At 44.2% G+C, this 14,960-nt stretch overlaps 1 protein-coding gene across 1 annotated transcript in view; it reads right to left on the reverse strand.

Annotated features, from left to right (window-relative positions):
• The window catches only part of PKD1L3 (polycystin 1 like 3, transient receptor potential channel interacting), a 59,113-nt gene that overhangs the window by 18,608 nt on the left and 25,545 nt on the right, over nucleotides 1-14,960 (reverse strand). The window contains 13 exon segments of the mRNA XM_078063532.1: nucleotides 428-608; nucleotides 1,322-1,475; nucleotides 5,182-5,250; nucleotides 7,998-8,108; nucleotides 8,110-8,239; nucleotides 8,347-8,525; nucleotides 9,117-9,311; nucleotides 9,775-9,974; nucleotides 10,258-10,454; nucleotides 10,973-11,119; nucleotides 13,923-14,022; nucleotides 14,025-14,099; nucleotides 14,368-14,473. Coding sequence (XP_077919658.1) covers nucleotides 428-608; nucleotides 1,322-1,475; nucleotides 5,182-5,250; nucleotides 7,998-8,108; nucleotides 8,110-8,239; nucleotides 8,347-8,525; nucleotides 9,117-9,311; nucleotides 9,775-9,974; nucleotides 10,258-10,454; nucleotides 10,973-11,119; nucleotides 13,923-14,022; nucleotides 14,025-14,099; nucleotides 14,368-14,473 — 1,844 coding nt within the window.

A 14,960-nucleotide genomic window follows, 5' to 3' on the forward strand; every position in this document is an offset into this window, starting at 1 on the left:
CAAGCCCCTCAGCTGAGCCCTGGTTTGGGCTCCGTGCTCAACGTGGAGTCTGCTGGAGATTTACTCTCCTTCTCCCTCTGCCCTTCCCCCCACTGGTACACACACTCTCTAAATAAGTTAATAAATATCTTAAAAAAAAAAAAAGAACCAACACGCAATGCATAGGAATTGGCATCTGTAAAAACTCTCCTAAATGCACCAAAAACACCTTTACTGAGATGAGCATGTCTTTTAGGTTTCTTTCCCCAGGAACCCAGGAGATGTTCTAAATCCCAAAAGGAAGCCACCAATCCTGAGATAAATGAATGCAACAACTTTCAGAATGCAGCTTACTTACGATCTAAAGTTACGACAAAGTGTTGGTAACTGGTAGAAAATACTGACCAAGAAGCATCCAAGAAGCTGGGGCCCAGGACTGTGTCCGTACCTGTGTAACCCCATAAAGGTTAGGAAGGTGTGATTGGCCCACGGGTAGAAATGCTTCAGAAGTCTGATCTCTGAGAAACGGTGGGAGAAACTCTTCTGGATAGCCTGATGGAGGTAAAACCTATTCGAGTTCTGTGCTGAGTAGACTGTAGTCATCAACAAGATAAGGAAGAGGATTTGTACTAGGATAGAAGATGAAAAAAAATTAGTTGAGTGGTTAGCTTATGAATTCTCTACACCTTCTCCTTCATGGCATATTTAAAAGGTGAAGGCAATTCCATATGGTTCAACCAAACAGCTGTAAACAGACGAGCCAATGTATTTGGCACGCAGTGGTACCCACAAACATTGTTATATTCCTTCCCAGAATTATTCTGCCGCTAATCAGAAATTTTACTTGAAATAAGGTACACAAAATCCCACATGAAAATTGCTGTATTTTAGTTCTTATAAATGCACCCCGGCCCCAACCTTTCTCTCTCTATGGACTATGTCCACAAGAAGGGGAAGGCCAATAAACGCAGAATTGGTCTTCTTTGGCCCAGGAAATCCGATAACCCAAACACTGTATGTGCTGACCCAGTTCTCCTGCACTGAGAGGGTTGCCATTTAGAAAACATATTAATTTTTCCTCCAGCCTGAGAAGTGTACAGAGCATGCTCTGTTATTACGCTCTGTGTGCAGAGGAAGGGACTGATTCAAGCACACGCGGACATCTCATGACTCCTGAGTTCAGGTGTCTTCCCACTTACCACACTGCCTTGGAGTCCATGTTTTTTTCAAGGTGAGTATTTTAAGATAGTTTTTCATTGTCCTATATTTTCACTTTCTTTTCACTCCCCCTCTGCTGGGAAATGTGCTGCAGGATGGACACATTGCTGTTTGCTCTCCATACCCAAAATATCTCCTGTCAGCTTGAAAAGCTTCTTCTCTTTCAAGGTTCTTTCTGGGCGCTTAATTGGACTGTTGATAGTTGGAGCTACATAGACGGGGTTGTTCTTATCTCTTGACCCAGGTACTGGTGGACATTTTGCTGTCAAAAATTCAAATGTAGACCAAAAAATAGTTATATTTCATTAAGCAGTTATTCATTAACAGCTGCTGAAACTCTACTGTGAACACCTCCTATTAAATGCAAAAAAAAAAAAAAAAAGAATAAACCCACCTATGTGGAACTTCTCAAAAAGGACTTAAAAATTCCAATCCACTGGGGACTCATAGTTTTTTCTTTAAGATTTACTTATTTGAGAAAGAGAGGGAGAGTGTGTGTGTGTGTGTGTGTGTGTGTGCGCGCGCACGGCGTGGGGGGACGGGCAGAGGGAGAGACAGAGAAAGAATCTTAACCAGGCTCTGCCCTGAGCATGGAGCCCACTGAAGGGGGGCTGGATCCCAAGATCCTGAGATCACGCATGACCTGAACCAAAACCAAGAGTGGGACACTCAAATGACGGCACCACCCAGGCACCCTGGGGACTGATACTGCTATAAAATATAATAAAAATTGATTGCTAGAAAAACGAAGTAAAACAAAAGCATGTAAAATCCAAATCCCATTTTGAAAATTAGATACAATCTGTCTAAAATTGGTCCAATTGCTATAAAACTTTCTAAATGTTTGCTCTCAATTTCTGCATTTATCTTGGACTAGAAACGAACAGTTCTAGTCAGTGACCCACACGTTGGGAGTACTGTTCTACAGCGGTGTTTCTCAAATTTCCATGTGCAAAGGAATCACCTGGGAATTTTGTTCAAATGCAGATTGTGGGGTGAGGCCTAAGACTGCTCATTTCTGAAAATTCCAGATATCAGTGCTGCTCATCTACAGACCACACTGTGAGACGTAGCCAGAGACACGCAAACCAAGATGGAGAGAGAGAAAGAATTAGAATAGGACATAAAACTCGCCAGCATGTATGTGCCTAGTGCTTGGGGAATCACCAAAGAGAAAATAAATCTCCTGAGGAAGTCAGAGAAGGTGTCATAGAGTGAAATCTGACATTTGTTTTGAAGGATGACTCAGATACAATTCTTCAGATGGACACAGACAAGAAAAAAAAAAGTCCTTGCTTAAAAAAAAAAAAAAAGCCTTTTAGGCAGAGGGAACAGCGATTCAAGAGCATGGAAAACAGTTTGAAATTAGATTAATTTTTAAAGATCTTGTAAGGAATGGGTTGCCTACCCCATAGTAATGTGTCTACCACTCAGTTTAAGAAATAAGTGATTGCGGGGCACCTGGGTGGCTCAGTCGTTAAGCGTCTGCCTTCAGCTCAGGTCATGATCCCAGGGTCCTGGGATCGAGCCCCGCAGCGGGCTCCCTGCTCCTTGGGAAGCCTGCTTCTCCCTCTCCCACTCCCCCTGCTTGTGTTCCCTCTCTCACCTTGTCTCTCTCTGTCAAATAAATAAATAAAATCTTAAAAAAAAAAAAAAAGAAAGAAAGAAAGAAGTGATTGCATTGGGCTCCCCGCTGGCTCAGTCAGAAGAGCATGTGACTCTTGATCTTGGGGCCAGGAGTTTGAACCCCATGTTGGGTGTAGAGATTATTTAAAATAAGTAAAAATTAGGGGCGCCTAGGTGGCTCAGTTGGTTAAGCATCTGACTCTTGATTTCGGCTCAGGTCATATTCTCAGGGTTGTGAGATGGAGCCCTGCATCGGGCTCACCACTGGGTGTGGAGCCTGCCTAAGATTCTCTCTCTTCCTCTCCCTCTCCCTCTGCCTCTCCCCACAGCTCGTGCTCTGTCTTTCTGTAAAATAAATAAATAAACAAAGTGATTTCCACTTAGAGTCTGTTCATCTGTGATGGTATCCCTTTCTTCAGAGAGCTAATCTAATCCTGAATTTATCATTCCCATGCACTTCTTCATTAAAAAAATACATACACACACACACGTATGTGTGTATTTATATATACATATGCTATTTCCCATGATTAAAGTATTAATTTTTTTGATTACCACTGTGTTTGTGTGGTTCATCTACGTGATAGGCGCAGCTCCAGTCAGTTATTTAGAGGGTAGTGTCCCTTAGGCTTGGTGACTGTGAGGACTAAGAATTTAGGATTACTCTGACATTTTAAGAGAGTAGGGATGTTCTTTATTGAAATGAGAAAACATAGGGGCGCCTGGGTGGTGCAGTGGGTTAAGCGCCTAACTCTTGGTTTCGGCTCAGGTCCTGATCTCAGGGTCGTGAGATCAAGCCCCATGCCGGGCTCTGCGCTTAGTGCAGGTATCACAGGACCCAAGGTGATGCCCTTACGTAAAGCTGAAGGTATGATTAACACGCTTCCATTATTTGGCCCTCTACTATCATGGAAAACTAAGAATTAGGGAGTTCCATGATTGTTTTTGCATAATCGTAGGGACCTGGTTAATATAATGTTAATATTTGTATTTTGGCCTGTGGTCCTCAAGCTGCTTGTCTCGGAAAGCTTAAACTATTGAATGATTTGTGATGATCTGCGGACATCACTTAAGAACAACCTGTCTTGGACGGCCTCCGAAGAGCTGGACTGGAGAAGCTACACTTTTTAAAAGTCTCAAGGATTAAGTCTCCGTTTTTCCTAAAATCTTAGAACTGAGTAAGACCTTAAGTATTGGTTACATGTGCAACAAGTTTCCCCCAGTCCTTTAATTTCCACAGAGGGGAAGAAAGTGCTCCAATCCTCAGGAGAATAAAGGACAAGGGTGCTATTTCCAGCCTGCTGCCGCACGCCCCTTTTCGGAGATAGCAATTCTGGGTGTCTGCTCTGGAGACCTAAGGTCGCCCTCTGGTGGACAGTCCCTGGACTAGACTTGGGGGAAAAAGCCGCAAATCTGGTTGGCCGGGGTGGAACCAAATTCAACACTGTAGCGATACCAGTAACTTCCATCTCTTCTCTTCCTCTTTTTATATTTTTTTCACCAACACTCCCCTGCAACTTTTTTTTTTTAAACTGAAGTGATACACGTTTATTATAAAAATTTGGAAAAAAAGAATTAGAGATTTTAAGAAAACTTTAAAATTTGGAATATATCCTTCAATCACTTTGTCTTAATATATCCAGACTAGCTTTCCACATCACTACAGTATTTTTAAGATTTTTAATGGTTGCTTGGCATTCCATTATATGGATATGGCTGTCTCATAAATTAAGCAGTGTCCTATTTTTGGATATTTACATTGTTGTCTTTTTTTTTTTAATAAAGTACTCTGAATTTTCTAAAGATAGGTTCTTAGAAGTGAAGCTTATTTACTAAAGGGATGCAAAAACTGAAGATGAAGATGCCGCTTTTATTTAATTAATTTATTAAAATTTTATTTATTTAGGGGCGCCTGGATGGCTCAGTCGGTTAAGTGGCTGCCTTCGGCTCAGGTCATGATCCCAGGGTCCTGGGATCAAGCCCAGCATCGGGCTCCCTGCTCAGCGGAGAGCCTGCTTCTCCCTCTCCCTCTGTCTGCCGCTCTGCCTACTTGTGCTCTCTCTGTTAAATAACTAAATAAAAATCTTAAATATTTTTTTATTTATTTAAGTAATCTATACACGCCACATGGGGCTCAAACTCACGACCTTGAGATCAAGAGTTGCAGGCTCCACTGACTAAGCCAGCCAGGCACCCCTGTTGCATTTACATCTTTGTTGGCCAATTGCCTCTTTTGATTTTTTTCTGGGGGGGTAAAATGTCACAGGAGTTTATGGCTGAGAGACAAGGAGATAACACAGCTATACATTTTGCTGTCTGTACCTCATCGGGGTAACAGGGGGCTGATCAGCCACACACTTTGAAAGAAGTGACACGATCGGCCACTGATGATGATGCACGGCTGTTACTGGGGTAGCGATCTGTGGACTGCAGAGTTAGCAGTAAGCAGTTAGAACTTCATGCGATCGCTCGCAGGTAGAAGACCATGGTAAATGATATTTGAACTGTGTTGCTGGGACCCTGGTGTTATTTAACTAAACCATGTGACTAAAATTCATGTACACCGAAAGGGCACAGAGGAGGACTGCCTGTAGGCAAGCATGTGTCACCTAAAAACCAGGATGTTGTCCTATCATTATCACAGTTAAGGAAAGTCTCAATAATTTCCTTGTATAATATCCTATCCATACTAAACATGTCTTCTTTCATTGAAGGATCTACAACACTCCTCCATTTTTTTTTTTTTTTTTTTAAAGATTTTATTTATTTATTTATTTGACAGAGAGACAGCGAGAGAGGGAACACAAGCAGGGGGAGTGGGAGAGGGAGTAGCAGGCTTCCTGCCGAGCCGGAAGCCCGACGCGGGGCTCGATTCCAGGATCCTGGGATCATGACCTGAGCTGAAGGCAGATGCTTAACGACTGAGCCACTCAGTCATTGCACTCCTCCATCCTTAATTTTTTTTCATGATACTGACTTTTCAGAGAAGCTGTTACTCAGAATGATACTACTCCAAGTGTGATCCACGGACCAGCTGCTTCGGCATCCCCTGGGAAATTGTCACGAATGCAGACTCATAGGCCCCATTCTAGAACTATCCTGTTTCAGCATGTCTTTTAAAATTGACTGTGCCTGGAACTACTTGAGGCCTCTCAATATAAATTCAGTATTTCTTTGCAACAGTGGATTGTTTAATTATCACCAATCCTATTACCTGTATGCCAAGTACCCCGGATCTCCTAAGTCTCTTCTTTTTCATGTTTTGCATTATTTTGGTTTATTTGATGTATGTATTTCATGTTTTGCATTATTTTGGTTTATTTGATTTTCCTGATCATTAATTTTAGTCTCATTAGGGACATCTCCTTCAACTCAACTATTGAATTTTAAAATTTGGTAAAAGACATTTTTCATTTCCTGAAGCCCTTTGTGTGTTTGGTACAACTGAATATCCTGATAGAGATCTCGTTATTTTTTTTATCTGTCTCTGCCAGCAGTTTTTTTTTTTAAGATTAAAAAAAATTTTTTTTTAAGATTTTTATTTAATTTTTGACAGAAAGAGACACAGCAAGAGAGGAATACAAGCAGGGGGAGTGGGAGAGGGAGAAGCAGGCTTCCCGCTGAGCAGGGAGCCCGATGAGGGGCTCGATCCCAGGACCCTGGGATCATGACCTGAGCTGAAGGCAGACGCTTAACGACTGAGCCACCCAAGTGCCCCAAGATTTAAAAAAATTTAGTAAAAAAACTTAAGTTCAATGTGGGGTCGAACTTACAACCCCGAGAGTACGAGTCGCATGCTCCACTAAGCCAGCCAGGTGCCCATCCTCGAGCAGTTTATCGTTAAGCTCTACCTACTCCTTGTTCTCCCCGGGATGGGTGGGTCTCCAATGGGACTATACACCAGAATCACCTGGGAAATTTTAAACGCGTTGGGCCTTGCAACCCATCTCCAGAGATTACTGTTTAATTGGTCTGGAGTGAGGCCTGAATGTCAAAAGTTTCAAGAGCTCCCCAGGTTTGCTTGTGGGAGCTCGGCCCATCCTCGAGGGTTCTTAAAGCAGAAGCAATCCTGTCAGCAAAACCCAGAATATTTTCAAAACTCTACTGGACAAAATTCGGTTTCTTCAACAAATGCCCTGTGATAAATACCAAGAATGGAGAGTGAAGGGAAGGGAGGGGGCGTCTGCAGACTTAGTATAAAAAGCACTCAAGAGACAGACCAACTAATGGCAACACATGAACCTTATTTGAATCTTGATTTCAACAAAGTAACCGTAAAATAAACATTTACGAGACAAATAGGAAAACTGGAACATTGACTTTAAAAAAAGTGATAAAATACACATAACAAAAAACTTACCATCTTAACCTTTTCATAGTATAAGGCACATTCATATTGTGTAAATATTAAGACATTAGTGTGATAATGGTTTTTATATTTGTGTTTTCAAAAAAGTGCTTATCTTTTAGAAATACATATACTAAAATATTTAGGGATAAAATGATATAAAGTGAGGCTTTTTTTTTTTTCAAAATAGATGAAACAAGACTGGCTTGTTTTGGTAATGAAGTAATTGCTAAAGCCGGCTAACAAAGGGTAGAATTCATTAGACTATTCTCCACACATTTCTGTGGGCTTGGCATTTTTCTTAAAGTTTTTAAAAATTGGGGTGCCTGGGTGGCTCAGGAGGTTGAGCGTCTGCCTTGAGCTCAGGTCATGATCTTGGGGTCCTGGGATTGAGCCCCGCATCAGACTCCCTGCTCAGCGGGAAGCCTGCTTCTCCCTCACCCTCTCCCACTCTGCCTGCTTGTGTGGTCTCTCATAAATAAATAAAATCATTTTTAAAAAAGTTTTAAAAATTAAATTTCCTGGTGCTTTTTTTTTTCAAAGTAGTCTACTGTTGATTTTTTTACTTGTCCTTTCTTGTCAATCCTTTTCTGCTCTGCTTCTACTAGTCTATCAGTTCTCACTAGTTTTTTCTGTGACTTCACACATACCTGAAATTTCATTCTGCCTATTTCTGTTTTCTTTTTTTGGGGGGGTGTCAAATTGTCAGAACAATTAGGCACTTTGAATTGACACCCAAGGGTCTCATTTTCCCAAGCAAGCTACCTGGAACGCGAGTGGGTCTTCCCCCACCCCCCCATGCCCACACAACCCGTTTTTCACCGACCTTGACTGGCTGGCTGATGAAGAGGTTGTCAAGCACTGATAACAGCACCGACGTAACCCAGCTGGTGGCTTGCTCTTTGGTCAGTTCCAGGCTATAAAGTGCATTAAAAAAAGGCTGCAGCCAGGCTAGTGACACCCAGAAAGAGAAAGAGCCAGCAGATGTAAGTCAACTCTCTGGGCAGGCCATGAGCGATGGGCTTCTTCCCTTCCTCTGGGCTCAGGATGGGGAAACTGGTTGCCTCCCTTAAGAACAGAAGGAATCATCTGAAAGCCAGTAGCAGCTGAGAGAGAGGGGAAGATTGCAAGTGGGAAGATGGCAGCGGTCGGGGAAGGCCGGTGCCGTGCCTTACCTGGAGGGCCCCTGCTCTGTGGGAAGAATATGTGTTTCCAAGAGCTCCTGGAGTTTTTGCAGTCGGTTGGTGGCATCGAGGACGTCACGAGGCTGGTCGGCCTGGGTGGGACCCAGGGCGCGTAAGTGCGATTGCAGCTGCTGCAGAACTCCGAGCAGGTAACAGCAGAGATGATGTGGCTGCAAATACAGGCCGGGGCTCACAGAGAGGAGCAACTCATTCACTGATGAGGAGGTTACATTTCCCAGTCCATGGAGGCGGGACCCAATAATTATGACTGTCTTCTCTGAGCATGCTGGTGAACTGCTAACAATTTCTAAAATTCTACACTTTGATCCAGAATAATAATAAAAAAAAAACGCTTTTGATCTAGAAGCAAATAAAAATTTAAACCTAATTGGGCTTTTTTCACCAGAACTGCAGTAAGTGCCCGGGGGGCTTGGGGTGCAACCTATAGTCAAGATTCCATAAATCACCTAATCTCCCTATTCCAAAGAAGAAAAAGAATGACAAGTCCCAAGAGCCCCCAGCAAAGCAGATGGAGTATGAGGGGGTCTGAACGAGAGGGCATTTTTGTGGGTTCTTCCTTAATCCTTCATTTTGTATCACCAGATACACTGTCGCGAAAGCTATCAGCTCTATCCTGGAAAGCTTAAGGAAAATGAAAACAAGCAGAAGGCTGTATCTTCCTGTTGGTTATGCCGAGAGGTAGGAGGGAGTAAGACGCAGGCAAGCGAGTGGGAGGCGGATAACAGATCAGTTACTAACACCTGCGGAGCTTTACCGTTTGCCTGATGGGGTCCTGCCTGCTGATGAGAGCCGGGACCCTCCAAGTGAGAACAGATGAGGCTGGCTAAAAGCGGTGCCATCTTGTCAATGCTGTGAGACATCCATAAAGATTGTTCCCGCTCTGAGAGTAGGTATGTGTTTCTCCTGAGCAGGAATCCCACAGTTTCCTTTAATTCCTGAATGTAGATCCAAGACGAGGAAAGTCAGTCTGACATTCACCCAGGACCGGGAGCAGTTATAGATGGTAAGGTCGTCTCTTCACTCGGAGAGGCAAATGCTTAGTGGAAAGAACCTCTATTTTTCATTTTCTTTCTCTTTTTTCAGAAAGAAGTCACCTCACAGTAGCTTCAAAACTAGTTTTATGAGGGAATACAGAATGAAAGAAGGGACAGTTGGATAAAACGTCACCAACGAAAACTCGAGAGTGGTCCCTTCTGCACTCACACCCAGTCCTCAGAATACATCAAGAAGAGAGACGAGGGGCATGATGCATCATGGCCCAGGGGACGGGAGTTAGGGAAAAGCTATCAAGGTTAACAGGGCCCGCGAGCCTTCCAGGGGATCCGCTCTACTGGCCTTTCTCACTACACGAGGAAGCAGGGCCCGCCATCTACCTATAAAATTAGACACCAAGCTTACCTCAGCCACCTTTGTGAGAGACAGAGGCTCAGAAGTAGCATCTGAGGGGCAGGAGGCTTGGCTGGGAGGAAAGAGAGGCAGGGGCTCCTGTGGCTGGAGCAGCAGGAAGAGGCGCCCAATTACAAGATTGACTGGGAAGAGGAGGACAGCAGTTTGGACGCTGATGATCAGTTGGGACCAGGTCACAGGAAACGGACCCACTGGAAGAAGAGCATTACCTCAACCTTCATCCTCAAGAGCTGAAGTCATCTCAGTCATTCCTCTCCCAGGTTTAGGTATTTATTTGGCAATTTAACCATGGTTATCTAAAGATAGGACATCATCATGGACATTATCTAGGGATAGGACATCTAAGGATAGGACCGATGTGTTCCCAAGGCTGCCTCACTCAATGAATTAATGAATGAATGAATTAATGAAGGAGGGTGCACTAAAGTAAAAGGATTACACACCACAAACACCACACGTTAGGATCCTCCATACCTTGCTCATCTCTCTCGGCTCTGGTGCTGCTTCTCCTCCAGAACATAAGGTTGACGACCATGGTGCACAGAAACGATGTCATGCAGCAAGTAAGCCTCTGGACTCTTGTAAACCGGTTCCAGGGATGCCAAGTTAGCACTGAGAGCCACAGATAATCCTGGGTGAGCTTTTCTACAACGATGGAGGAGAACAGGTGTCTAAGAAGATAAATTAGAACAGGACAGATGTGAGTTTTCATCCTGACAGTGTCCTGGACGAAGATGTGGTTTGCCCAACAACAAGCTCACAGCAACAACTCAGCCACTATCCAAAACCTCTATAAAGATGCTGTCAAAGGACCTGGCAACGTGATTCTTTTGTGATTTTAGGACACAAGGTTTCTGAGGATAAGGTTAATTTATATTGTATGAAAGTTTAATATTAAAAACTGTTTTTTTAAGCTTTCTAAGAGTTTTGATAAATCTTCTGCTCAACAAAAGTTTGCATCAGGCTTCCACTCAAGATAGTTTGGTAAATTCACACGTTGAGCACCTGCTCTACTCCAAATGTGGAGGAACTAGCAATAAGATACAAAAGGAAAGAATAAAACATATTGGCTGGGCTTAAAAACAGGATAAATATATCTGAGGAGGAGAAATAGAATTAAAAACAAAACAAAACAAAAAGCGAACAGAGCTGCAGAGACCTGCGGAACACCACCATTTCCCACCAATACCTAAAGGAAAAGAGTTCTTTCTTTGAGACTGGCATGAAGACCCGGTCATGCTCGTGCTCTCCGAGGTCCACGGCCAGCCAACAATTGCATATGAAGTACCATTTCCTTTTACCTGCCATGTCACTGACAATGACCTGGTTTACATACCTACCGTAAAATGAAGATAAGTATGTTAGGGGGGTGGGCACAACCTGTTGCTGTAATAAGAAGTAATCTTGTGCTGTCAGTAAATGGATTCTTTTCATTGTGAGGCCAGAACTAAAGAAAGAGACAAGAGCTGATCCAATTTTTCCCTTCCCAACCTCTAAGGGAATTCATGTATCAAAACCAGAAGGCAGACTTCTATCACTTAGCAACGCTCCAGTGTGTGTATGTATCCCTTCTTTCCTTGTTCAAATGTGCCGGCGCCCTGCCACCTCTTTAAGGAGCCCATCTGCCTCTGTCGTCTGTCACCAGGGCCTGAGGGGGCGTCCCTGGGGGTGGGGAGTGGTCTTCAACATTCATATTAATGACATCTCATCCTGTTGGGGTCTGTAAACTGTACAGTTCAATACATTTCGAGGAATGTAAACACTGTGTAAGTACCACCACCATCAAATTATCACCCCCAAAAGTTCCCTGTGCCCCTTTCCAGTCAGCCCCCCTGAGGCTCACCCTGGCCCCAGGTACCACTGATCTGCTTTCTGTCTCTTAGTTTGCTTTTTTTAGAATTTCATATATGTGGATTCATACTTCTGTGTCTGGCTTCTTTCACTCCGTATAATGTTTCTGAGATTCATCCACATCACTGTGTGTATCAGAAGACTGTTGTTTTTGTTGGTGGGTAGTATTTCTTTGAATGAACACGCTAACATTTGTTTCTTCATTCACCTGATGGACATTCATGCTGTTTCTAGTTTGGGATTACTATTTTTTTTTTTTTTTTAAAGATTTTATTTATTTATTTGAGAGAGAGAGAATGAGAGAGAGCGAGTACATGAGAGGGGGGGAGGGTCAGAGGGAGAAGCAGACTCCCTGCCGAGCAGGGAGCCCGATGCGGGACTCGATCCCGGGACTCCAGGATCATGACCTGAGCCGAAGGCAGTCGCTTAACCAACTGAGCCACCCAGGCGCCCTGGGATTACTATTAACAAAGCTGCTATGAACGTATGTGTATAAGTCTTGGAAAGGACATGCGTTTTCATTTATCTTGGGTGAATACCTAGGAGTGGAATTTCTGGGTCATATGGTAAATGTCTACTTAACTTCATGAGCCCTGCCAAACCGTTTGTTCACGTGGCTGCACCGTTGTGCGTGCCCACCTGTGGTGCGTGAGTTCTAGTGGCCCCCAACTTCACCCAAACTCGATTTTGTCAGACTTTATTCTAGCCATTCTAGACTAGATGTTCGGTGCTCTCACTGTGGTTTTAATTTGCATTTCTTGATGACTAGCAACGTTACGTATCTCTTCAGGTGCCCATTCACATTACTCAGCTTTACAAATCAAGCTGGAATGATAGTGCACAAGTGCTTTGTAGATGCCTGAACAGAGGGGAAGTGGCAAGCAAATGCTTAGACCTGACTGGCCTAGTGGGCTCGCGTGGCAGGGAGAGACTTGTGTTGCTAACGGTTTCAGGCAGGCGGCAGACTCTTTGCAGGTGGGGAACACTCAGCAACTGACTTGTCTGAGTCCCTGGGCCTTAGACCTTTGATTCCATTCCATTCTTTTTTCCTAACCCCAACCAATCATCTTGATCCTCAGTTAATGTCATCATGACTCTCTCCACGCACCTCCCCTCGTTCTGAGTGTGGCGACAGGAAGAACAGAATCACGTGGACTTCACACATGTCAGATTCACCGGCTCATCACTGACCCTTTCCCTCGCAAGCCCCCTGGGCCCGTCCCATATCATGATTCTGCCTTCCCTTCCCCTCTTCTGAAGCTCTTAATTTTGACCCAAAGTATATTTAGTAAATAGTCATTTATTAAATTTACTCTTTAAAGATATTTTTCGGGGGGTGCCTGGGTGGCTCAGTCGTTAAGCATCTGCCTTCGGCTCGGGTCGTGATCCCAGGGTCCTGGTATCGAGCCCCGCATTGGGCTCCCTGCTCGGCGGGAAGCCTGCTTCTCCCTCTCCCACTCTCCCTGCTTGTGTTCCCTCTCTCGCTGTGTCTCTCTCTGTCAAATAAATAAAAATCTTAAAAAAAAAAAAAAGATATATTTTGGGGCGTCTGGGTGGCTCGGTCGGTTGCGCGTCTGCTTTCAGCTCAGGTCATGATCCCAGGGTCTTAGGATCGAGTCCCACATCAGGCTCCCTGATCAGCGGGGAGTCTGCTTCTCCCTCTCCTTCTGCTCCTCCCCTTGCTCGTGTTCTCTCTCTCTCACTTGCTCACTCTTTCTCTCAAATAAATAAATAACATCTTTAAAAAAAAAAGATATTTTTCATGTTTAGAGATACTTCCTTTTCTTTTTTTAAAAGATGTTATTTAATTGACAGAGAAAGTGAGAGAGGGAACACAAGCAGGGGAAGTGGGAGAGGGAGAAGCAGGCTTCCTGCTGAGCAGGGAACCCGATGCGGGGCTCGATCCTAGGACCCTGGGATCATGACCTGAGCCGAAGGCAGATGCTTAATGACTGAGCCACCCAGGCGCCCTAGAGATACTTCTCATTTATAATACTTTGGGCAGTCAATTGTTGTTATTTGCTCTCTACAATCATGACAACATTAAATGAAAATAAAAGAAAAAATCATCTATCACTTTACCAGCCACACAAAATCATATTGTTAATTTTCCTGTTTTTCTCCAGGGTTTCCCCTTTGTAGATGCTTTGAAATTTAAATCTACTAGTCATTTGTTACGATTTGGCCCAAAGTGTTATTGTTCTGCGTTGTGGCAGCATGCTGGTCTCACCCCAAACTGGGGGGTCCACAGGGAAGGAAGGACAGGGCCACCTGACACAGGTACTTACCAAGAAGGGCTGGCCCCCAAATTGTCATGCCAGAGCCACAGGCCATGCAGCTCCCCCAGGGAAGACTGGGTGCTGAGGAGGAAGACGTCCAGTCCCCCTGCTCAAAGACTGTCTTTTGAGGGTCACAAAGGTGATGGGGCTCACTCCGTCCCTCTGATCCATAAAGGGTATAACCATCTAAAACACCACAAGGAAAGATAAAATGCAGGATGTTCTAACAGGATCCTTTGGGTTTATCCCTAAGGGGAAAGAGGGAGACAGAGAGGACTGTACTGGGATGAAGTCTCTGGGGGGCCGCACAAGTACAGCGGGCAGTGCAGACGTACAGTTTGGAACTAGGACCCGCGCTCCTAACGTGCTCCCGGTGACCTGGGGCGTCACCAGGTCACAGCGCATCTCGTGTGCTAGAAGACACAAGGCAAGGAGCGAAGAGCATTCATTTCACGAACCTTAGCTGTTGTGGCAGCCTTTCTCCGATAGCCAGTGGAGACCTGAATAAGGTAGTGAAACTGACAGCTGGGGTCATTATCGGCCAGGACAGTGACCTTCACCTGTAGGAAAAGCAGAACCAAGGAGGATCTTCACCTAAAAAGCAGGAGGATGCACGGCTCCAGCTTTGGCAACTCGATGGAAAGCAAGGGTGACTGGCGGGTGGTAGGTAAACAAGCTGACCTAACAGAACAGGGGTGAGGGCTGGAAGGCCCGGCTTTATGCCTCTAAAATGAAATAGTCACTGAATCCACTGATCAGGTCTTGGGCTTCGAAATCTTTCCACTTCCCTCCCACCCAGGGAGGGTTACTGTACAACACAGAGGATACCTAGTTAAATGTTAATCTCAGATAAACTATGAATCATTGGGGAGCACACTTATACTAAAAATGCATTCATTATTTATATGAAATTCAAATTTAACTGGGTGTCCTGTTTTTATTTACTAAAACTGGCAACTCTACACCCATGGCAACAAAGAAATGGACGGCATGTATTCTAGAATTTCCAAGGGTAAGAAAACATATGAATAAGAAAGCATACAATAG

Source organism: Halichoerus grypus, chromosome 15 (assembly GCF_964656455.1).
Source record: "Halichoerus grypus chromosome 15, mHalGry1.hap1.1, whole genome shotgun sequence".
Taxonomy (NCBI): Eukaryota; Metazoa; Chordata; class Mammalia; order Carnivora; family Phocidae; genus Halichoerus; species Halichoerus grypus.